Here is a 23,380-nt window from a genome sequence, read left to right as displayed (position 1 = left end):
CCCTTCAGACTGGGCCAACCCACTCATCCCCTTCAGACTGGGTAACTCACTCATCCCCTTCAGACTGGGTAACTCACTCATCCCCTTCAGACTGGGTAACTCACTCATCCCCTTCAGACTGGGTAACTCACTCATCCCCTTCAGACTGGGTAACTCACTCATCCCCTTCAGACTGGGTAACTCACTCATCCCCTTCAGACTGGGTAACTCACTCATCCCCTTCAGACTGGGTAACTCACTCATCCCCTTCAGACTGGGCCAACCCACTCATCCCCTTCAGACTGGGTAACTCACTCATCCCCTTCGGACTGGGTAACTCACTCATCCCCTTCGGACTGGGTAACTCACTCATCCCCTTCGGACTGGGTAACTCACTCATCCCCTTCGGACTGGGTAACTCACTCATCCCCTTCGGACTGGGTAACTCACTCATCCCCTTCGGACTGGGTAACTCACTCATCCCCTTCGGACTGGGTAACTCACTCATCCCCTTCGGACTGGGTAACTCACTCATCCCCTTCGGACTGGGTAACTCACTCATCCCCTTCGGACTGGGTAACTCACTCATCCCCTTCGGACTGGGTAACTCACTCATCCCCTTCGGACTGGGTAACTCACTCATCCCCTTCGGACTGGGTAACTCACTCATCCCCTTCGGACTGGGTAACTCACTCATCCCCTTCGGACTGGGTAACTCACTCATCCCCTTCGGACTGGGTAACTCACTCATCCCCTTCGGACTGGGTAACTCACTCATCCCCTTCGGACTGGGTAACTCACTCATCCCCTTCGGACTGGGTAACTCACTCATCCCCTTCGGACTGGGTAACTCACTCATCCCCTTCGGACTGGGTAACTCACTCATCCCCTTCGGACTGGGTAACTCACTCATCCCCTTCGGACTGGGTAACTCACTCATCCCCTTCGGACTGGGTAACTCACTCATCCCCTTCGGACTGGGTAACTCACTCATCCCCTTCGGACTGGGTAACTCACTCATCCCCTTCGGACTGGGTAACTCACTCATCCCCTTCGGACTGGGTAACTCACTCATCCCCTTCGGACTGGGTAACTCACTCATCCCCTTCGGACTGGGTAACTCACTCATCCCCTTCGGACTGGGTAACTCACTCATCCCCTTCGGACTGGGTAACTCACTCATCCCCTTCGGACTGGGTAACTCACTCATCCCCTTCGGACTGGGTAACTCACTCATCCCCTTCGGACTGGGCAACTCACTCATCCCCTTCGGACTGGGCAACTCACTCATCCCCTTCGGACTGGGCAACTCACTCATCCCCTTCGGACTGGGCCAACCCACTCATCCCCTTCGGACTGGGCCAACCCACTCATCCCCTTCGGACTGGGCCAACCCACTCATCCCCTTCGGACTGGGCCAACCCACTCATCCCCTTCAGACTGGGCCAACCCACTCATCCCCTTCAGACTGGGTAACCCACTCATCCCCTTCAGACTGGGCCAACCCACTCATCCCCTTCAGACTGGGCCAACTCACTCATCCCCTTCAGACTGGGTAACTCACTCATCCCCTTCAGACTGGGTAACTCACTCATCCCCTTCAGACTGGGTAACTCACTCATCCCCTTCAGACTGGGTAACTCACTCATCCCCTTCAGACTGGGTAACTCACTCATCCCCTTCAGACTGGGTAACTCACTCATCCCCTTCAGACTGGGTAACTCACTCATCCCCTTCAGACTGGGTAACTCACTCATCCCCTTCAGACTGGGTAACTCACTCATCCCCTTCGGACTGGGTAACTCACTCATCCCCTTCGGACTGGGCAACTCACTCATCCCCTTCGGACTGGGCAACTCACTCATCCCCTTCGGACTGGGCCAACCCACTCATCCCCTTCGGACTGGGCCAACCCACTCATCCCCTTCGGACTGGGCCAACCCACTCATCCCCTTCAGACTGGGCCAACCCACTCATCCCCTTCAGACTGGGTAACCCACTCATCCCCTTCAGACTGGGCCAACCCACTCATCCCCTTCAGACTGGGCCAACTCACTCATCCCCTTCAGACTGGGTAACTCACTCATCCCCTTCGGACTGGGTAACTCACTCATCCCCTTCAGACTGGGTAACTCACTCATCCCCTTCAGACTGGGTAACTCACTCATCCCCTTCAGACTGGGTAACTCACTCATCCCCTTCGGACTGGGTAACTCACTCATCCCCTTCGGACTGGGTAACTCACTCATCCCCTTCGGACTGGGTAACTCACTCATCCCCTTCAGACTGGGTAACTCACTCATCCCCTTCAGACTGGGTAACTCACTCATCCCCTTCAGACTGGGTAACTCACTCATCCCTTCAGACTGGGCCAACCCACTCATCCCCTTCGGACTGGGCCAACCCACTCATCCCCTTCAGACTGGGTAACTCACTCATCCCCTTCAGACTGGGTAACTCACTCATCCCCTTCAGACTGGGTAACTCACTCATCCCCTTCAGACTGGGTAACTCACTCATCCCCTTCAGACTGGGTAACTCACTCATCCCCTTCAGACTGGGCCAACCCACTCATCCCCTTCAGACTGGGCCAACCCACTCATCCCCTTCAGACTGGGTAACTCACTCATCCCCTTCAGACTGGGTAACTCACTCATCCCCTTCAGACTGGGTAACTCACTCATCCCCTTCAGACTGGGTAACTCACTCATCCCCTTCAGACTGGGCCAACCCACTCATCCCCTTCAGACTGGGTAACTCACTCATCCCCTTCAGACTGGGTAACTCACTCATCCCCTTCAGACTGGGTAACTCACTCATCCCCTTCAGACTGGGTAACTCACTCATCCCCTTCAGACTGGGTAACTCACTCATCCCCTTCAGACTGGGTAACTCACTCATCCCCTTCGGACTGGGTAACTCACTCATCCCCTTCAGACTGGGTAACTCACTCATCCCCTTCAGACTGGGTAACTCACTCATCCCCTTCAGACTGGGCCAACCACTCATCCCCTTCAGACTGGGTAACTCACTCATCCCCTTCAGACTGGGTAACTCACTCATCCCCTTCAGACTGGGTAACTCACTCATCCCCTTCAGACTGGGTAACTCACTCATCCCCTTCGGACTGGGTAACTCACTCATCCCCTTCAGACTGGGTAACTCACTCATCCCCTTCAGACTGGGTAACTCACTCATCCCTTCAGACTGGGTAACTCACTCATCCCCTTCAGACTGGGTAACTCACTCATCCCCTTCGGACTGGGTAACTCACTCATCCCCTTCAGACTGGGTAACTCACTCATCCCCTTCAGACTGGCCAACCCACTCATCCCCTTCAGACTGGGTAACTCACTCATCCCCTTCAGACTGGGTAACTCACTCATCCCCTTCAGACTGGGTAACTCACTCATCCCCTTCAGACTGGGTAACTCACTCATCCCCTTCGGACTGGGTAACTCACTCATCCCCTTCAGACTGGGTAACTCACTCATCCCCTTCAGACTGGGTAACTCACTCATCCCCTTCAGACTGGGTAACTCACTCATCCCCTTCAGACTGGGTAACTCATTGTGTGTGTGTTAATGTCAGTATATATTAATGTGACTATGGTAACCTGTCAGTATATATTAATGTGACTATGGTAACCTGTCCAGTATATATTAATGTTACTATGGTAACCTCCAGGTGTGTGTATATATTAATGTTACTATGGTAACCTCCAGGTGTCAGTATATATTAATGTGACTATGGTACCTCCAGGTGTCAGTATATATTAATGTGACTATGGTAACCTCCAGGTGTCAGTATATATTAATGTGACTATGGTAACCTGTCAGTATATATTAATGTGACTATGGTAACCTGTCAGTATATATTAATGTGACTATGGTAACCTCCAGGTGTGTGTATATATTAATGTTACTATGGTAACCTCCAGGTGTCAGTATATATTAATGTGACTATGGTAACCTGTCAGTATATATTAATGTGACTATGGTAACCTCCAGGTGTCAGTATATATTAATGTGACTATGGTAACCTGTCAGTATATATTAATGTGACTATGGTAACCTCCAGGTGTCAGTATATATTAATGTGACTATGGTAACCTGTCAGTATATATTAATGTGACTATGGTAACCTCCAGGTGTCAGTATATATTAATGTGACTATGGTAACCTGTCAGTATATATTAATGTGACTATGGTAACCTGTCAGTATATATTAATGTGACTATGGTAACCTGTCAGTATATATTAATGTGACTATGGTAACCTGTCAGTATATATTAATGTGACTATGGTAACCTGTCAGTATATTTTAATGTAACTATGGTAACCTCCAGGTGTGTGTATATATTAATGTTACTATGGTAACCTCCAGGTGTGAGTACCTGCTCCAGGAGAAAGGTCAGGAGTTTGTCCATCAGATCCAGGCTCGCTTCCCTCGGCTCTTTGAACAGGTAACACCTGCTTCTGTTTATACACTGTATTCACACCTAACACCAATGACCTGTTATACACCGTATTCACACCTAACACCAATGACCTGTTATACACCGTATTCACACCTAACACCAATGACCTGTTATACACCGTATTCACACCTAACACCAATGACCTGTTATACACCGTATTCACACCTAACACCAATGACCTGTTATACACCGTATTCACACCTAACACCAATGACCTGTTATACACCGTATTCACACCTAACACCAATGACCTGTTTATACACTGTATTCACACCTAACACCAATGACCTGTTATACACTGTATTCACACCTAACACCAATGACCTGTTATACACCGTATTCACACCTAACACCAATGACCTGTTTATACACTGTATTCACACCTAACACCAATGACCTGTTATACACCGTATTCACACCTAACACCAATTACCTGTTATACACTGTATTCACACCTAACACCAATGACCTGTTATACACCGTATTCACATCTAACATCAAGCTGTCTGGTAGAACGTTGAGCTGTGATTCTAAAGATCCATCATCTGACTGATCTCAACATCAGTCAAAACAGGAAGTAAACTCTCCTGGCTCCTCCCCCTACAGCTCCTGACCAATGGGGACAGCATCTCCAGGGAGTTTGTGGACCCGCCAAGTGAGTGTCAATCAAAATGTTTGGACATTTGGTGTTTTGACAATATAGAACAAAAAAAAACGATTACATTATTATAGTTTTTTGAATTAGTTTTTTGAATATATAATCTTCTGTTGTTGTTGTTTCTAAGTGTTCTGTACTCTGTCTTGTGTTTAATGTGGACCCCAGGTAGAGTAGCTGCTGTGTTTACAGCTAATCAACTGAACACCTGACTGACCATCTTACTCAAAGCCAGTTAGCTAAACAGGCAGAAGAATAACTCTCCTCTCTCCTCCTCTCCTCTCCTCTCCTCTCCTCTCCTCTCCTCTCCTCTCCTCTCCTCTCCTCTCCTCTCCTCTCCTCTCCTCTCCTCTCCTCTCCTCTCCCCTCCCCTCCCCTCCCCTCCCCTCCCTCCTCTCCTCTCCTCTCCTCTCCTCTCCTCTCCTCTCCTCTAGTGGTCAACTTGGGTCCAGGTGAGGAGCGGTCGGAAGATGCAGTGATGATGAACACTCCGGTGGTAGTGTCGGCTCTAGAGATGGGATTTGAGCGTGGCCTGGTCAAGCAGACGGTACATAATATAATTATTTTCCATTACGCAGAGGGACTCACTGTCCTGTGTGTCTGTAATAATACACTGAACTAAAATATTAACGCAACATGTAAAGTGTTGGTCTCATGTTTCATGAGCTGAAATAAAAGATTCCAGACATTTTTCCATACTCACAGAAAGCGTATATCTCTAAAATGTTGTGCACAAATGTGTTAACATCCCTGTTAGTGAGCATTTCTCCTTTGCCCAGATAATCCATCCACCTGACAGGTGTGGCATATCAAGAAGCTGATTAAACAGCATGATCATTACACAGGTGCACCTTGTGCTGGGGACAATAAGGCCACTAAAATGTGCAGTTTTGTCACAACACAATGCCACAGATGTCTCAAGTTTTGAGGGAGCGTGCAGTTGGCATGTTGACTGCAGGAATGTCCACCAGAGCTGTTGCCAGAGAATGTAATGTTAATTTCTCTACCATAAGCCGCCTCCAATGTCGTTTTAGAGAATTTGGCAGTACGTCCAACTGACCTCACAACCGCAGACCACATGTATGGAGTCGTGTGGGCGAGCGGTTTGCTGATGTCAACGTTGTGAACAGAGTGCCCCGTGGTGGCGGTGGGGTTATGGTATGGCAGGCATAAGCTACGGACAACGAACACATTTGCATTTTATTGATGGCAATTTGAATGCACAGAGATACCGAGACCAGATCCTGAGACCCATTTTTTGTAAGGTCTCTGTGACCAACATATGCATATCTGTATTCCCAGTCATGTGAAATCCATAGATTAGGGCCTAATGAATTTATTTCAATTGACTGATTTCCTTTATATGAACTGTTACTCAGTAAAATCTTTGAAATTGTTGCATGTTGCGTTTAATATTTTTGTTCAGTATATATTTCTATTAAGCACTGTCCTGTGTGTCTATAATCTCCAGGTCCAGAGTAAGATCCTGACCAGCGGAGAGAACTACAAGACCGTCCAGGAGCTAGTCTCAGACCTGCTGTCTGCCGAGGACCAGAAGAGAGAGGAGGAGAGAGAGATGCTGGCTGAGGAGATGGCTTCAGGTACGGCTGATATGAGGGAGGGAGAGGAGGAGAGAGAGATGCTGGCTGAGGAGATGGCTTCAGGTACGGCTGATATGAGGGAGGGAGAGGAGGAGAGAGAGATGCTGGCCGAGGAGATGGCTTCAGGTACGGCTGATATGAGGGAGGGAGAGGAGGAGAGAGAGATGCTGGCCGAGGAGATGGCTTCAGGTACGGCTGATATGAGGGAGGGAGAGGAGGAGAGAGAGATGCTGGCCGAGGAGATGGCTTCAGGTACGGCTGATATGAGGGAGGGAGAGGAGGAGAGAGAGATGCTGGCCGAGGAGATGGCTTCAGGTACGGCTGATATGAGGGAGGGAGAGGAGGAGAGAGAGATGCTGGCTGAAGAGATGGCTTCAGGTACGGCTGATATGAGGGAGGGAGAGGAGGAGAGAGAGATGCTGGCTGAAGAGATGGCTTCAGGTACGGCTGATATGAGGGAGGGAGAGGAGGAGAGAGAGATGCTGGCTGAAGAGATGGCTTCAGGTACGGCTGATATGAGGGAGGGAGAGGAGGAGAGAGAGATGCTGGCTGAAGAGATGGCTTCAGGTACGGCTGATATGAGGGAGGGAGAGGAGGAGAGAGAGATGCTGGCTGAAGAGATGGCTTCAGGTACGGCTGATATGAGGGAGGGAGAGGAGGAGAGAGAGATGCTGGCTGAAGAGATGGCTTCAGGTACGGCTGATATGAGAGAGAGGAGGAGAGAGAGATGCTGGCCGAGGAGATGGCTTCAGGTACGGCTGATATGAGAGAGAGGAGGAGAGAGAGATGCTGGCTGAAGAGATGGCTTCAGGTACGGCTGATATGAGGGAGGGAGAGGAGGAGAGAGAGATGCTGGCTGAAGAGATGGCTTCAGGTACGGCTGATATGAGGGAGGGAGAGGAGGATAGATGCTGGCTGAAGAGATGGCTTGTGGTACAGAAGACGTTTTCAAAAACACAGCTGTCTCTAGGGTTCAAATCAAATTGTATTTGTCATATGCTTACACAACAGGTGTATACCAATAGAGGAATAAATACACAATGAGTAACGATAACTTGGCTATATACACGGCGTACCAGTACCTAGTCGATGTGCAGGGGTACCAGGTGATAACTTGGTTATATACAGGGAGTACCAGTACTGAGTCGATGTGCAGGAGTACCAGGTAATAACTTGGTTATATACAGGGAGTACCAGTACTGAGTCGATGTGCAGGAGTACCAGGTAATAACTTGGTTATATACAGGGAGTACCAGTACTGAGTCCATGTGCAGGGGACAAGGTAATTGAGGTAGATAGGTACATATAGGTAGGGGTAAAGTGACTAGTCAACAGGATAGATAATAGACAGTAGCAGCAGTATACTGTAGGTAGGGGTAAAGTGACTAGGCAACAGGATAGATAATAGACAGTAGCAGCAGTATACTGTAGGTAGGGGTAAAGTGACTAGACAACAGGATAGATAATAGACAGTAGCAGCAGTATACTGTAGGTAGGGGTAAAGTGACTAGACAACAGGATAGATAATAGACAGTAGCAGCAGTATACTGTAGGTAGGGGTAAAGTGACTAGGCAACAGGATAGATAATAGACAGTAGCAGCAGTATACTGTAGGTAGGGGTAAAGGGACTAGACAACAGGATAGATAATAGACAGTAGCAGCAGTATACTGTAGGTAGGGGTAAAGTGACTAGGCAACAGGATAGATAACAGACAGTAGCAGCAGTATACTGTAGGTAGGGGTAAAGTGACTAGACAACAGGATAGATAATAGACAGTAGCAGCAGTATACTGTAGGTAGGGGTAAAGTGACTAGACAACAGGATAGATAATAGACAGTAGCAGCAGTATACTGTAGGTAGGGGTAAAGTGACTAGACAACAGGATAGATAATAGACAGTAGCAGCAGTATACTGTAGGTAGGGGTAAAGTGACTAGGCAACAGGATAGATAATAGACAGTAGCAGCAGTATACTGTAGGTAGGGGTAAAGTGACTAGACAACAGGATAGATAATAGACAGTAGCAGCAGTATACTGTAGGTAGGGGTAAAGTGACTAGGCAACAGGATAGATAATAGACAGTAGCAGCAGTATACTGTAGGTAGGGGTAAAGTGACTAGACAACAGGATAGATAATAGACAGTAGCAGCAGTATACTGTAGGTAGGGGTAAAGTGACTAGTCAACAGGATAGATAATAGACAGTAGCAGCAGTATACTGTAGGTAGGGGTAAAGTGACTAGGCAACAGGATAGATAATAGACAGTAGCAGCAGTATACTGTAGGTAGGGGTAAAGTGACTAGACAACAGGATAGATAATAGACAGTAGCAGCAGTATACTGTAGGTAGGGGTAAAGGGACTAGGCAACAGGATAGATAATAGACAGTAGCAGCAGTATGCTGTAGGTAGGGGTAAAGTGACTAGGCAACAGGATAGATAATAGACAGTAGCAGCAGTATACTGTAGGTAGGGGTAAAGTGACTAGACAACAGGATAGATAATAGACAGTAGCAGCAGTATACTGTAGGTAGGGGTAAAGTGACTAGGCAACAGGATAGATAATAGACAGTAGCAGCAGTTTATGTGACGAGTCAAAAGAGTGCAAAAGGGGGTCACAATGCAGATAGTCCGGGTAGCTATTTGATTAACTATTTAACTAACTATTTAGCAGTCTTATGAATTGGGGGTAGACACTGTTCAGGGTCCTGTTGGTTCCAGACTTTGTGCATCGTTACCGCTTGCTATGCAGTAGCAAAGAGAACAGTCTATGACTAGGGTGGCTGGAGTCTGACAATTTTGAGGGCCTTCCTCTGACACCGCCTGGTATAGAGGTCCTGGATGGCAGGAAGCTTGGCCCCAGTGATGTACTGGGCCGTACGCACTACCCTCTGTAGTGCCTTGTGGTCGGAGGCCGAGCAGTTGCCATACCAGGCAGTGATGCAACCAGTCAGGATGCTCTCGATGGTGCAGCTGTAGAACGTTTAGAGGATCTGAGGGCCCATGACAAATCCTTTCATTCTCCTGAGGGGGAAGAGGTGTTGTCTTGCCCTCTTCACGACTGTCTTGGTGTGTGTGGACCATGATAATTCCTTAGTGATGTGGACACCGAGGAACTTGAAGCTTTCGACCCGCTCCACTACAGCCCTGTCGATGTGAATATTCGGCCCCCGTTTCCTGTAGTCCACTATCAGCTCCTTTGTCTTGCTGACGTTGAGGGAGAGGTTGTTGTCCTGACAACACACAACTGGGTTGTGCTAATTAATAAGGTTCTGGTGCCAGAGTCCAACTTGACCGAACCCAAACGTTCTCTCTCCCTCCCCAACCCTCTCTCTCCCTCCCCAACCCTCTCTCTCCCTCCCCAACTCTCTCTCTCCCTCCCCAACCCTCTCTCTCCCTCCCCAACCCTCTCTCTCCCTCCCCAACCCTCTCTCTCCCTCCCCAACTCTCTCTCTCCCTCCCCAACTCTCTCTCTCCCTCCCAAACTCTCTCTCTCCTAACCCAAAATCTCTCTCCCTCCCCAACTCTCTCTCTCCCTCCCTCCAACTCTCTCTCCCTCCCCAACTCTCTCTCTCCCTCCCCCCAACGCTCTCTCCCTCCCCCCAACGCTCTCTCCCTCCCCAACTCTCTCTCTCTCTCCTTTCCCTCCCTCAACTCTCTCCCCTCTCCCTCCCCAACTCTCTCTCTCTCCCAACTATTTCTTTCTCTCCTGTCTCTCCCCTCTCCCAACTCTCTCTCTCCCCTCTCCCTCCCCCAACTCTCTCTCTCCCAACTATTTCTCTCTCCCCTGTCTCTCCTTACTCCCCCATCCAGATGGTATTTCGTTCTTGAAGAGACACCAGCCAGCGTTGGTTCAGCGTCTGAAGAGTGTTGAGTCTGTCCTGGAGCACCTCCGAGAGCAGAACGTCATCAGTACGTCTTTACACTACTGACATACTACTACAGTACTAATGAATATTATTATGTTGTGAAGAGTGTTGAGTCTGTCCTGGAACATCATCAGGATGTTTTTACACTACTGAAATACTACTACAGTACTAATACATGGTATATACTACAAGCTACCACTACTATACTACTATATTCATGTTTAGTCGGTCCTGGAGCGCCTCCGTCATCAGTACCACTTTATATTATTACTAATATACTACTACATGTTAACATACTACTACAGCACTATATTGATGTTATGATACCTCTAGGTGGAGAGGAGTACAGTGGACTCCAGGGCCAGTCCTCTCAGCAGCAGACAGCCAGACTGATAGACTTGGTCTTGACTAAAGGGAACGCAACAGCTGAGGTCTTCAGGAACTGGATCCAGAAGAACGATGTCTACCTGCTCCGAGACCTCATGGGTAAAACATCACCTGTGACCCTTCACCTTGAACATCCTTCACTGTGCCTCTCCCTAACCCCTAGTCCCCTCACTCCCTAACTCCTATTCCCTTCTGCTGCTAATCCCTAGTTTCCTAACCCCTAGCTCCCTAACCCATAGTTTCCTAATGCCTAGTTCCCTAGTCCCTTAGCTCCCTAACCCCTAGTCCCCTAATCCCTAGTCCCTTCTGCTCCCTAACCCCTAGTCCCTTAGCTCCCTAACCCCTAGTCCCCTAATCCCTAGTCCCTTCTGCTCCCTAACCCCTAGTCCCCTCACTCCCTAACTCCTATTCCCTTCTGCTGCTAATCCCTAGTTTCCTAACCCCTAGTTTCCTAATGCCTAGTTCCCTAGTCCCTTAGCTCCCTAACCCCTAGTCCCCTAAGCTCCCTAACCCCTAGTCCCTAATCTCCCTAACCCCTAGTCCCTAACCCCCCTAACCCCTAAGCTCCCTAACCCCTAGTCCCTAAGCTCCCTAACCCCTAAGCTCCCTAACCCCTAAGCTCCCTAACCCCTTGTCCCTAAGCTCCCTAACCCCTAGTCCCTAAGATCCCTAACCCCTAGTCCCTAAGATCCCTAACCCCTAGTCCCTAAGATCCCTAACCCCTAGTCCCTTAGCTCCCTAACCCCTAGTCCCTTCTGCTCCCTAACCCCTAGTCCCTAAGCTCCCTAACCCCTAGTCCCTAAGCTCCCTAACCCCTAAGCTCCCTAACCCCTAGTCCCTTAGCTCCCTAACTCCTATTCCCTTCTGCTGCTAATCCCTAGTTTCCTAACCCCTAGCTCCCTAACCCATAGTTTCCTAATGCCTAGTTCCCTAGTCCCTTAGCTCCCTAACCCCTAGTCCCCTAATCCCTAGTCCCTTCTGCTCCCTAACCCCTAGTCCCTTAGCTCCCTAACCCCTAGTCCCCTAATCCCTAGTCCCTTCTGCTCCCTAACCCCTAGTCCCCTCACTCCCTAACTCCTATTCCCTTCTGCTGCTAATCCCTAGTTTCCTAACCCCTAGTTTCCTAATGCCTAGTTCCCTAGTCCCTTAGCTCCCTAACCCCTAGTCCCCTAAGCTCCCTAACCCCTAGTCCCTAATCTCCCTAACCCCTAGTCCCTAACCCCCCTAACCCCTAAGCTCCCTAACCCCTAGTCCCTAAGCTCCCTAACCCCTAAGCTCCCTAACCCCTAAGCTCCCTAACCCCTAAGCTCCCTAACCCCTTGTCCCTAAGCTCCCTAACCCCTAGTCCCTAAGATCCCTAACCCCTAGTCCCTAAGATCCCTAACCCCTAGTCCCTTAGCTCCCTAACCCCTAGTCCCTTCTGCTCCCTAACCCCTAGTCCCTAAGCTCCCTAACCCCTAGTCCCTAAGCTCCCTAACCCCTAAGCTCCCTAACCCCTAGTCCCTTAGCTCCCTAACCCCTAGTCCCTTCTGCTCCCTAACCCCTAGTCCCTTCTGCTCCCTAACCCTTAGTCCCTAAGCTCCCTAACCCCTAGTCCCCTAACCCCTAGTCCCTTAGCTCCCTAGTCCCTAAGCTCCCTAACCCCTAGTCCCTAAGCTCCCTAACTCCTATTCCCTTCTGCTGCTAATCCCTAGTTTCCTAACCCCTAGTTTCCTAATGCCTAGTTCCCTAGTCCCTTAGCTCCCTAACCCCTAGTCCCCTAAGCTCCCTAACCCTTAGTCCCTAACCCCCCTAACCCCTAAGCTCCCTAACCCCTAGTCCCTAAGCTCCCTAACCCCTAAGCTCCCTAACCCCTTGTCCCTAAGCTCCCTAACCCCTAGTCCCTTCTGCTCCCTAACCCCTAGTCCCTAACCCCTAGTCCCTTCTGCTCCCTAACCCCTAGTCCCTTAGCTCCCTAACCCCTAGTCCCTTCTGCTCCCTAACCCCTAGTCCCTAAGCTCCCTAACCCCTAGTCGATAAGCTCCCTAACCCCTAGTCCCTAAGATCCCTAACCCCTAGTCCCTAAGCTCCCTAGTCCCTAAGCTCCCTAACCCCTAGTCCCTAAGCTCCCTAGTCCCTAAGCTCCCTAACCCCTAGTCCCTAAGCTCCCTAACCCCTAGTCCCTAAGATCCCTAACCCATAGTCCCCTAACCCCTAGTCCCCTAACCCCTAGTCCCTTAGCTCCCTAACCCCTAGTCCCTTCTGCTCCCTAACCCCTAGTCCCTAAGCTCCCTAACCCCTAGTCCCTAAGCTCCCTAACCCCTAGTCGATAAGCTCCCTAACCCCTAGTCCCTAAGCTCCCTAACCCCTAGTCCCTAAGATCCCTAACCCCTAGTCCCTAAGCTCCCTAACCCCTAGTCCCTAAGCTCCCTAGTCCCTAAGCTCCCTAACCCCTAGTCCCTAAGCTCCCTAACCCCTAGTCCCTTCTGCTCCCTAACCCCTAGTCCCTTAGCTCCCTAACCCCTAAGCTCCCTAACCCCTAAGCTCCCTAACCCCTAGTCCCTAGTCCCCTAACCCCTAAGCTCCCTAACCCCTAGTCCCTTAGCTCCCTAACCCCTAAGCTCCCTAACCCCTAGTCCCTTAGCTCCCTAACCCCTAGTCCCTTAGCTCCCTAACCCCTAGTCCCCTAACCCCTAGTCCCTAAGCTCCCTAACCCCTAGTCCCTAAGCTCCCTAGTCCCTAAGTTCCCTAACCCCTTCTGCTCCCTAACCCCTAGTCCCTAAGCTCCCTAACCCCTAGTCCCTAAGCTCCCTAACCCCTAAACTCCCTAACCCCTAAACTCCCTAGTCCCTAAACTCCCTAACCCCTAGTCCCTAAGCTCCCTAACCCCTAGTCCCTAATCTCCCTAACCCCTAGTCCCTAAGCTCCCTAACCCCTAGTCCCTTCTGCTCCCTAACCCCTAGTCCCTTAGTCCCCTAACCCCTAGTCCATTAGCTCCCTAACCCCTAGTCCCTTAGCTCCCTAACCCCTAGTCCCTTAGCTCCCTAACCCCTAGTCCCTTCTGCTCCCTAACCCCTAGTCCCTTAGCTCCCTAACCCATAGTCTCCTAACCCCTAGTCCCCAAACCCCTAGTCCCTTAGCTCCCTGACCCCTAGTCATGGGGTGTGCAACTCCAGCCCTCCAGGTTTGGGAAGGATGGTAGGATATGTTGTAGCGTTCTGAGCTTGTCTGTGAGAATGATTGGTGGTTGGGTTAGAGGTCAGCCTACTAAACCATCAGATTGACCCGTCCTTGTATAGAAAGGTTAGCCTGAGTTATAAAGTATCTTCTTGTTCAGTTAGTCCCACTTCACCCAGTCCAGTCCAGTTAGTCCCACTTCACCCAGTTCAGTCCAGTTAGTCCCACTTCACCCAGCTCAGTTCAGTCCAGTTCGTCCCACTTCACCCAGCTCAGTTCAGTCCAGTTAGTCCCACTTCACCCAGCTCAGTTCAGTCCAGTTAGTCCCACTTCACCCAGTTCAGTCTAGTTAGTCCCACTTCACCCAGTTCAGTCCAGTTAGTCCCACTTCACCCAGTCCAGTCCAGTTAGTCCCACTTCACCCAGTCCAGTCCAGTCCAGTTAGTCCCACTTCACCCAGTCCAGTCCAGTTAGTCCCACTTCACCCAGTCCAGTCCAGTCCAGTTAGTCCCACTTCACCCAGTTCAGTCCAGTTAGTCCCACTTCACCCAGTCCAGTCCAGTTAGTCCCACTTCACCCAGTCCAGTCCAGTTAGTCCCACTTCACCCAGCTCAGCACAGTCCAGTTAGTCCCACTTCACCCAGTCCAGTCCAGTTAGTCCCACTTCACCCAGTCCAGTCCAGTTAGTCCCACTTCACCCAGTCCAGTCCAGTCCAGTTAGTCCCACTTCACCCAGTCCAGTCCAGTTAGTCCCACTTCACCCAGTCCAGTCCAGTCCAGTTAGTCCCACTTCACCCAGTTCAGTCCAGTTAGTCCCACTTCACCCAGTCCAGTCCAGTTAGTCCCACTTCACCCAGTCCAGTCCAGTTAGTCCCACTTCACCCAGTCCAGTCCAGTTAGTCCCACTTCACCCAGCTCAGCCCAGTCCAGTTAGTCCCACTTCACCCAGTCCAGTCCAGTTAGTCCCACTTCACCCAGTTCAGTCCAGTTAGTCCCACTTCACCCAGCTCAGTTCAGTCCAGTTCGTCCCACTTCACCCAGCTCAGTTCAGTCCAGTTAGTCCCACTTCACCCAGCTCAGTTCAGTCCAGTTAGTCCCACTTCACCCAGTTCAGTCTAGTTAGTCCCACTTCACCCAGTTCAGTCCAGTTAGTCCCACTTCACCCAGTTCAGTCCAGTTAGTCCCACTTCACCCAGTCCAGTCCAGTTAGTCCCACTTCACCCAGTCCAGTCCAGTCCAGTTAGTCCCACTTCACCCAGTTCAGTCCAGTTAGTCCCACTTCACCCAGTCCAGTCCAGTTAGTCCCACTTCACCCAGTCCAGTCCAGTTAGTCCCACTTCACCCAGTCCAGTCCAGTTAGTCCCACTTCACCCAGCTCAGCCCAGTCCAGTTAGTCCCACTTCACCCAGTCCAGTCCAGTTAGTCCCACTTCACCCAGTTCAGTCCAGTTAGTCCCACTTCACCCAGCTCAGTTCAGTCCAGTTCGTCCCACTTCACCCAGCTCAGTTCAGTCCAGTTAGTCCCACTTCACCCAGCTCAGTTCAGTCCAGTTAGTCCCACTTCACCCAGTTCAGTCTAGTTAGTCCCACTTCACCCAGTTCAGTCCAGTTAGTCCCACTTCACCCAGTCCAGTCCAGTTAGTCCCACTTCACCCAGTCCAGTCCAGTCCAGTTAGTCCCACTTCACCCAGTCCAGTCCAGTTAGTCCCACTTCACCCAGTCCAGTCCAGTTAGTCCCACTTCACCCAGTTCAGTCCAGTTAGTCCCACTTCACCCAGTCCAGTCCAGTTAGTCCCACTTCACCCAGTCCAGTCCAGTTAGTCCCACTTCACCCAGCTCAGCACAGTCCAGTTAGTCCCACTTCACCCAGTCCAGTCCAGTTAGTCCCACTTCACCCAGTCCAGTCCAGTTAGTCCCACTTCACCCAGTCCAGTCCAGTTAGTCCCACTTCACCCAGTCCAGTCCAGTTAGTCCCACTTCACCCAGTCCAGTCCAGTCCAGTTAGTCCCACTTCACCCAGTTCAGTCCAGTTAGTCCCACTTCACCCAGTCCAGTCCAGTTAGTCCCACTTCACCCAGTCCAGTCCAGTTAGTCCCACTTCACCCAGTCCAGTCCAGTTAGTCCCACTTCACCCAGCTCAGCCCAGTCCAGTTAGTCCCACTTCACCCAGTCCAGTCCAGTTAGTCCCACTTCACCCAGTTCAGTCCAGTTAGTCCCACTTCACCCAGCTCAGTTCAGTCAGTCCCACTTCACCCAGCTCAGTTCAGTCCAGTTCGTCCCACTTCACCCAGCTCAGTTCAGTCCAGTTAGTCCCACTTCACCCAGCTCAGTTCAGTCCAGTTAGTCCCACTTCACCCAGTTCAGTCCAGTTAGTCCCACTTCACCCAGTCCAGTCCAGTTAGTCCCACTTCACCCAGTCCAGTCCAGTCCAGTTAGTCCCACTTCACCCAGTCCAGTCCAGTTAGTCCCACTTCACCCAGTCCAGTCCAGTTAGTCCCACTTCACCCAGTTCAGTCCAGTTAGTCCCACTTCACCCAGTCCAGTCCAGTTAGTCCCACTTCACCCAGTCCAGTCCAGTTAGTCCCACTTCACCCAGTCCAGTCCAGTTAGTCCCACTTCACCCAGTCCAGTCCAGTTAGTCCCACTTCACCCAGTCCAGTCCAGTTAGTCCCACTTCACCCAGTCCCGTCCAGTTAGTCCCACTTCACCCAGTCCAGTCCAGTTAGTCCCACTTCACCCAGTCCAGTCCAGTTAGTCCCACTTCACCCAGTCCAGTCCAGTTAGTCCCACTTCACCCAGTCCAGTACAGTCCAGTTAGTCCCACTTCACCCAGTCCAGTCCAGTTAGTCCCACTTCACCCAGTCCAGTCCAGTTAGTCCCACTTCACCCAGTCCAGTCCAGTTAGTCCCACTTCACCCAGTCCAGTCCAGTTAGTCCCACTTCACCCAGTCCAGTCCAGTTAGTCCCACTTCACCAAGTTCAGTCCAGTTAGTCCCACTTAACCCAGTCCAGTCCAGTCCAGTTAGTCCCACTTCACCCAGTTCAGTCCAGTTAGTCCCACTTCACCCAGTTCAGTCCAGTTAGTCCCACTTCACCCAGTCCAGTCCAGTTAGTCCCACTTCACCCAGTCCAGTTAGTCCCACTTCACCCAGTTCAGTCCAGTTAGTCCCACTTCACCCAGTCCAGTCCAGTTAGTCCCACTTCACCCAGTTCAGTCCAGTTGGTCCCACTTCACCCAGTGCAGTCCAGTTAGTCCCACTTCACCCAGTTCAGTCCAGTTAGTCCCACTTCACCCAGTTCAGTCCAGTTAGTCCCACTTCACCAAGTTCAGTCCAGTTAGTCCCACTTCACCTAGTTCACCCAGTCCAGTTAGTCCCACTTCACCCAGTGCAGTCCAGTTGGTCCCACTTCACCCAGTGCAGTCCAGTTAGTCCCACTTAACCCAGTGCAGTCCAGTTAGTCCCACTTCACCCAGTCCAGTCCAGTTGGTCCCACTTCACCCAGTCCAGTCCAGTTAGTCCCACTTCACCCAGTTCAGTCCAGTTGGTCCCACTTCACCCAGTCCAGTCCAGTTAGTCCCACTTCACCCAGTCCAGTTAGTCCCACTTCACCCAGTCCAGTCCAGTTAGTCCCACTTCACCCAGTTCAGTCCAGTTAGTCCCACTTCACCAAGTTCAGTCCAGTTAGTCCCACTTCACCCAGTCCAGTTAGTCCCACTTCACCCAGTTCAGTCCAGTTAGTCCCACTTCACCCAGTTCAGTCCAGTTAGTCCCACTTCACCCAGTTCAGTCCAGTTAGTCCCACTTCACCCAGTCCAGTTAGTCCCACTTCACCCAGTCCAGTTAGTCCCACTTCACCCAGTTCAGTCCAGTTAGTCCCACTTCACCCAGTTCAGTCCAGTTGGTCCCACTTCACCCAGTGCAGTCCAGTTGGTCCCACTTCACCCAGTTCAGTCCAGTTAGTCCCACTTCACCAAGTTCAGTCCAGTTAGTCCCACTTCACCTAGTTCACCCAGTCCAGTTAGTCCCACTTCACCCAGTCCAGTCCAGTTAGTCCCACTTCACCCAGTTCAGTCCAGTTGGTCCCACTTCACCCAGTGCAGTCCAGTTAGTCCCACTTCACCCAGTGCAGTCCAGTTAGTCCCACTTCACCCAGTTCAGTCCAGTTGGTCCCACTTCACCCAGTTCAGTCCAGTTAGTCCCACTTCACCCAGTCCAGTTAGTCCCACTTCACCCAGCTCAGTTCAGTCCAGTTAGTCCCACTTCACCCAGTCCAGTCCAGTTAGTCCCACTTCACCCAGTTGGTCCCACTTCACCCAGTTCAGTCCAGTTGGTCCCACTTCACCCAGTTCAGTCCAGTTGGTCCCACTTCACCCAGTCCAGTCCAGTTAGTCCCACTTCACCCAGCTCAGTTCAGTCCAGTTAGTCCCACTTCACCCAGCTCAGTTCAGTCCAGTTAGTCCCACTTCACCCAGTCCAGTCCAGTTGGTCCCACTTCACCCAGTCCAGTCCAGTTGGTCCCACTTCACCCAGTCCAGTCCAGTTGGTCCCACTTCACCCAGTCCAGTTGGTCCCACTTCACCCAGTTCAGTCCAGTTGGTCCCACTTCACCCAGTCCAGTCCAGTTAGTCCCACTTCACCCAGTCCAGTCCAGTCCAGTTAGTCCCACTTCACCCAGTCCAGTCCAGTCCAGTTAGTCCCACTTCACCCAGTTCAGTCCAGTTGGTCCCACTTCACCCAGTCCAGTCCAGTAGTCCCACTTCACCCAGTTCAGTCCAGTTGGTCCCACTTCACCCAGTTCAGTCCAGTTAGTCCCACTTCACCCAGTTCAGTCCAGTTAGTCCCACTTCACCCAGTCCAGTCCAGTTAGTCCCACTTCACCCAGTTCAGTCCAGTTAGTCCCACTTCACCCAGTCCAGTCAGTCCCACTTCACCCAGTTCAGTCCAGTCCAGTTAGTCCCACTTCACCCAGTCCAGTCCAGTTAGTCCCATTTCACCCAGTCCAGTTAGTCCCACTTCACCCAGTTCAGTTCAGTCCAGTTAGTCCCACTTCACCCAATTCAGTTCAGTCCAGTTAGTCCCACTTCACCCAGTTCAGTCCAGTTAGTCCCACTTCACCCAGTCCAGTTAGTCCCACTTCACCCAGTCCAGTCCAGTTAGTCCCACTTCACCCAGTCCAGTTAGTCCCACTTCACCCAGTCCAGTCCGGTTAGTCCCACTTCACCCAGTTCAGTCCAGTTAGTCCCACTTCACCCAGTTCAGTCCAGTTAGTCCCACTTCACCCAGTTTAGTCCAGTTAGGCCCACTTCACCCAGTTCAGTCCAGTTAGTCCCACTTCACCCAGTCCAGTCCAGTTAGTCCCACTTCACCCACTTCACCCAGTTCAGTCCAGTTAGTCCCACTTCACCCAGTTCAGTCCAGTTAGTCCCACTTCACCCAGTTCAGTCCAGTTAGTCCCACTTCACCCAGTCCAGTTAGTCCCACTTCACCCAGTCCAGTCCAGTTAGTCCCACTTCACCCAGTTCAGTTCAGTCCAGTTAGTCCCACTTCACCCAGTTCAGTTCAGTCCAGTTAGTCCCACTTCACCCAGTTCAGTTCAGTCCAGTTAGTCCCACTTCACCCAGTCCAGTCCAGTTAGTCCCACTTCACCCAGTTCAGTTCAGTCCAGTTAGTCCCACTTCACCCAGCTCAGCCCAGTCCAGTTAGTCCCACTTCACCCAGCTCAGTTCAGTCCAGTTAGTCCCACTTCACCCAGCTCAGTTCAGTCCAGTTAGTCCCACTTCACCCAGCTCAGTTCAGTCCAGTTAGTCCCACTTCACCCAGCTCAGTTCAGTTAGTCCCACTTCACCCAGTTCAGTTCAGTTCAGTTAGTCCCACTTCAAATAAAATTTGATTGGTCGCATACATGTACACTACATGACCAAAAGTATGTGGACACCTGCTTGTCGAACATCTCATTCCAAAATCATGGGCATTAATATGGAGTTGGTCCCCCCTTTGCTGCTATAACAGCCTCCACTCTTCTGGGAAGGCTTTCCACTAGATGTTGGAACATTGCTGCAGGGACTTGCTTCCATTCAGCCACAAGAGCATTAGTGAGGTCGGGCACTGATGTTGGGCGATTAGGCCTGGCTCGCAGTCGGCGTTCCAATTCATCCCAAAGGTGTTCAATGGGGTTGAGGTCAGGGCTCTGTGCAGGCCAGTCAAGTTCTTCCACACCGATCTTGACAAACCATTTCTGTATGGACCTCGCTTTGTGCACGGGGGCATTGTCATGCTGAAACAGGAAAGGGCCTTCCCCAAACTGTTGTCACAAGGTTGGAAGCACAGAATCGTCTAGAATGTCATTGTATGCTTTAGCGTTAAGATTTCCCTTCACTGGAACTAAGGGGCCTAGCCCGAACCATGAAAAACAGCCCCAGACCATTATTCCTCCTCCACCAAACTTTACAGTTGGCACTATGCATTTGGGCAGGTAGGGTTTTCCTGGCATCCGCAAAACCCAGATTTGTCTGTTGGACTGCCAGATGGTGAAGCGTGATTCATCACTCCAGAGAACGTGTTTCCACTGCTCCAGAGTCCAATGGCGGTGAGCTTTACACCACTCCAGCCGACGCTTGGCATTGCGCATGGTGATCTTAGGCTTGTGTGCGGCTGCTCGGCCATGGAAATCCATTTCATGAAGCTCCCGACGAACAGTTCTTGTGCTGATGTTGCTTCCAGAGGCAGTTCGGAACTCTGTAGTGAGTGTTGCAACCGAGGACAGACGACCTTTACGCACTTCAGCACTCGGCGGTCCCGTTCTGTGAGCTTGTGTGGCCTACCACTTCGCGGCTGAGCCGTTGTTGCTCCTAGACGTTTCCACTTCACAATAACAGCACTTACAGTTGACCGGGGCAGCTCTAGCAGGGCAGAAATTTGACGAACTGACTTGTTGGAAAGGTGGCATCCTAGGACGGTGCCACGTTGAAAGTCACTGAGCTCTTCAGTAAGGCCATTCTACTGCCAATGTTTGTCTATGGAGATTGCATGGCCGTGTGCTAAATTTTATACACTTGTCAGCAACGGGTGTGGCTGAATTAGCCGAATCCACTAATATGAAGGGGTGTCCACATACTGCTGTGTATATATAGTGTATCTCTATTAGAATCCACTAATATGAAGGGGTGTCCACATACTGCTGTATATATAGTGCATCTCTATTAGAATCCACTAATATGAAGGGGTGTCCACATACTGCTGTATATATAGTGTATCTCTATTAGAATCCACTAATATGAAGGGGTGTCCACATACTGCTGTATATATAGTGCATCTCTATTAGAATCCACTAATATGAAGGGGTGTCCACATACTGCTGTATATATAGTGTATCTCTATTAGAATCCACTAATATGAAGGGGTGTCCACATACTGCTGTATATATAGTGTATCTCTATTAGAATCCACTAATATGAAGGGGTGTCCACATACTGCTGTATATATATAGTGTATCTCTATTAGAATCCACTAATATGAAGGGGTGTCCACATACTGCTGTATATATAGTGTATCTCTATTAGAATCCACTAATATGAAGGGGTGTCCACATACTGCTGTATATATAGTGTATCTCTATTAGAATCCACTAATATGAATGGGTGTCCTCATACTGCTGTATATATAGTGTATCTCTATTAGAATCCACTAATATGAAGGGGTGTCCACATACTGCTGTATATATAGTGTATCTCTATTAGAATCCACTAATATGAAGGGGTGTCCACATACTGCTGTATATATAGTGTACCTCTATTAGAATCCACTAATATGAAGGGGTGTCCACATACTGCTGTATATATAGTGTATCTCTATTAGAATCCACTAATATGAAGGGGTGTCCACATACTGCTGTATATATAGTGTATCTATCTCTATTAGAATCCACTAATATGAAGGGGTGTCCACATACTGCTGTATATATAGTGTACCTCTATTAGAATCCACTAATATGAAGGGGTGTCCACATACTGCTGTCTATATAGTGTATCTCTATTAGAATCCACTAATATGAAGGGGTGTCCACATACTGCTGTATATATAGTATATCTCTATTAGAATCCACTAATATGAAGGGGTGTCCACATACTGCTGTATATATAGTGTATCTCTATTAGAATCCACTAATATGAAGGGGTGTCCACATACTGCTGTATATATAGTGTATTTACCAGATGTTATTGCGGGTGTAGTGAAATGCTTGTGTTCCTAGCTCCAACAGTGCAGTAATATCTAACAATACACACATCTAAAAATAAAAGAATGGAATTAAGAAATATAGAATAATGCAAATAAATGTTCTGGGCTAATAATGTAAGAAATAAAATAAAAATACTGTAAAGTTGCTTGAAACAAGGCGATCACGTCTATCGGCGCCGTTACTGTTCACCCAGTCCAGTCCAGTTAGTCCCACTTCACCCAGCTCAGCTCAGTCCAGTTAGTCCCACTTCACCCAGCTCAGCCCAGTCCAGTCCAGTTAGTCCCACTTCACCCAGCCCAGTCCAGTCCAGTTAGTCCCACTTCACCCAGCTCAGCCCAGTCCAGTTAGTCCCACTTCACCCAGCTCAGCCCAGTCCAGTTAGTCCCACTTCACCCAGCTCAGCCCAGTCCAGTTAGTCCCACTTCACCCAGCTCAGCCCAGTCCAGTTAGTCCCACTTCACCCAGCTCAGCCCAGTCCAGTTAGTCCCACTTCACCCAGCTCAGTTCAGTCCAGTTAGTCCCACTTCACCCAGCTCAGCCCAGTCCAGTTAGTCCCACTTCACCCAGCTCAGCCCAGTCCAGTTAGTCCCACTTCACCCAGCTCAGCCCAGTCCAGTTAGTCCCACTTCACCCAGCTCAGCCCAGTCCAGTTAGTCCCACTTCACCCAGCTCAGCCCAGTCCAGTTAGTCCCACTTCACCCAGCTCAGCCCAGTCCAGTTAGTCCCACTTCACCCAGCTCAGCCCAGTCCAGTTAGTCCCACTTCACCCAGCTCAGCCCAGTCCAGTTAGTCCCACTTCACCCAGTTCAGTTCAGTCCAGTTTAATTTCAAACTTCTGTTTAATTCTTGTTCTCAATGCACCTTTCAGCCCAGGCAAATGAAGCCGCATCACCGAGTCAAGATCTCTCAGGTATACACACACATACTTTCATACACACACTACCTGGCTACACACACACACACACACACACGGCTTCATCTCTACACACACACACGGCTTCATCTCTACACACACGG

General features: G+C 50.3%; 1 protein-coding gene across 4 annotated transcripts in view; it reads left to right on the top strand.

The window, feature by feature from the left end:
• Positions 1–23,380, top strand: part of LOC311100122 (inhibitor of apoptosis protein-like) — a 48,049-nt gene that overhangs the window by 20,174 nt on the left and 4,495 nt on the right. For 3 of the 4 annotated variants that reach the window (XM_084140890.1, XM_084140891.1, XM_084140892.1), the window contains 7 exons: positions 4,366–4,444; positions 5,066–5,114; positions 5,549–5,661; positions 6,586–6,715; positions 10,528–10,626; positions 10,917–11,069; positions 23,232–23,273. In XM_084140890.1, coding sequence (XP_083997016.1) covers positions 4,366–4,444; positions 5,066–5,114; positions 5,549–5,661; positions 6,586–6,715; positions 10,528–10,626; positions 10,917–11,069; positions 23,232–23,273 — 665 coding nt within the window. The remainder of the gene's footprint in view (positions 1–4,365; positions 4,445–5,065; positions 5,115–5,548; positions 5,662–6,585; positions 6,716–10,527; positions 10,627–10,916; positions 11,070–23,231; positions 23,274–23,380) is intronic. The other variant, XM_084140893.1, reaches the window with a different exon arrangement.

Source organism: Coregonus lavaretus (assembly GCF_964263955.1).
Source record: "Coregonus lavaretus genome assembly, chromosome: 24".
Classification (NCBI taxonomy): domain Eukaryota; kingdom Metazoa; phylum Chordata; class Actinopteri; order Salmoniformes; family Salmonidae; genus Coregonus; species Coregonus lavaretus.
The sequence above is the reverse complement of the archived record's forward strand: the minus strand, read 5'-3'. Positions and strand labels throughout refer to the sequence as shown.